At 37.4% G+C, this 1,103-nt stretch overlaps 1 protein-coding gene across 1 annotated transcript in view; it reads right to left on the reverse strand.

The window, feature by feature from the left end:
* LOC106876111 (hatching enzyme) overlaps positions 1–1,103 on the reverse strand; it is a 19,034-nt gene that overhangs the window by 12,127 nt on the left and 5,804 nt on the right. Inside the window, exon 3 of the mRNA XM_014924521.2 lies at positions 195–337. Within this exon, the coding sequence (XP_014780007.1) occupies positions 195–337 (143 nt within the window). The remainder of the gene's footprint in view (positions 1–194; positions 338–1,103) is intronic.

Below are 1,103 nucleotides of genomic sequence, written 5' to 3' on the forward strand. Positions count from 1 at the left end.
TCGACCTCGGCGAAATTTGAACTCAGAACGTAACGGCAGACGAAATACCTTAAAGCATTTCGCCCGGCGTGCTAACGCTTCTGCCAGCTCGCCGTCTTATTCACACAAAATATTGGCAACAAACAACCACCATGCATTCTGCACAGTTCTTCATTCATATGGATTAAACTTAGGAAGGAAAAAAATACACAAACCTCTTTCGTCAAATGGATTGTTATCTCCATGATCACGTGTCTCGAAACTCAGTTTTATGTCGGCTGAAATGTCGTCTTTTACCTTGGTAAAGCTAAGAGCCGATACTTTTGACCAGTGTTCAAATGCTCTCTCCAGAATTTTTCTGAAACATTTTAATTCGATTCATCCATAAAAACAGATCCAATGCAGTTAATACAGGGTGGCTTATAGTAATTAGACGTAACGCGTATTAACGAAATTAGTATTACTTAATCCATACGAATAGTGTTTAAGATTAATTTACCCTCTAAGCGTTTCTAGTAATCAACTCCAGCCACTGAACATTCTCGCAGATTTATATTGTGATTCTGTCATAAGTATCTTTGTAAGTACGATGAAGTCTATACAGCATTAGGGAATCCTAACAATGCCAAAACAAGGGACATTCAGTAGCAGTACTCTAAAGTAAAGATTATTTGCCAACATCATGTGGCAGTCCCTGCTGGGGCGAATGTTACTGTTATTTAGCCACAGGAAACATTTTTATTTTCATTGAGAGATTTAGAAATAATATTTCTTGTTATTAGATCAGTGATTGTGTGTAATTTCGAAAATTTATCCTGTGCCGAGGAACAGAAATAACCCAGAAACCGCATCCAGAGATATTGCTTTGTGCTGAGTGGGGATGCTAAACTCTCCTGTTCGAAAATATAAGGACACGGATAGTGTGTCGTATAGCCAGCTGGAGACGATGTTTCTTGGGGCTAAAGAACAGTAACATTCGTCCCAACCGAGAGTGGCACATTGTGTCGGCAAATGATCTTTACTTTAAAGTACTGTTACTGAAGGTCTGTCGTTCAGAGATTTAGAAATAAGGATATATCTATTTGTGTATATGTATATATATATATATATATATATATATATAT

Source organism: Octopus bimaculoides, chromosome 25, assembly GCF_001194135.2.
Source record: "Octopus bimaculoides isolate UCB-OBI-ISO-001 chromosome 25, ASM119413v2, whole genome shotgun sequence".
NCBI lineage: Eukaryota > Metazoa > Mollusca > Cephalopoda > Octopoda > Octopodidae > Octopus > Octopus bimaculoides.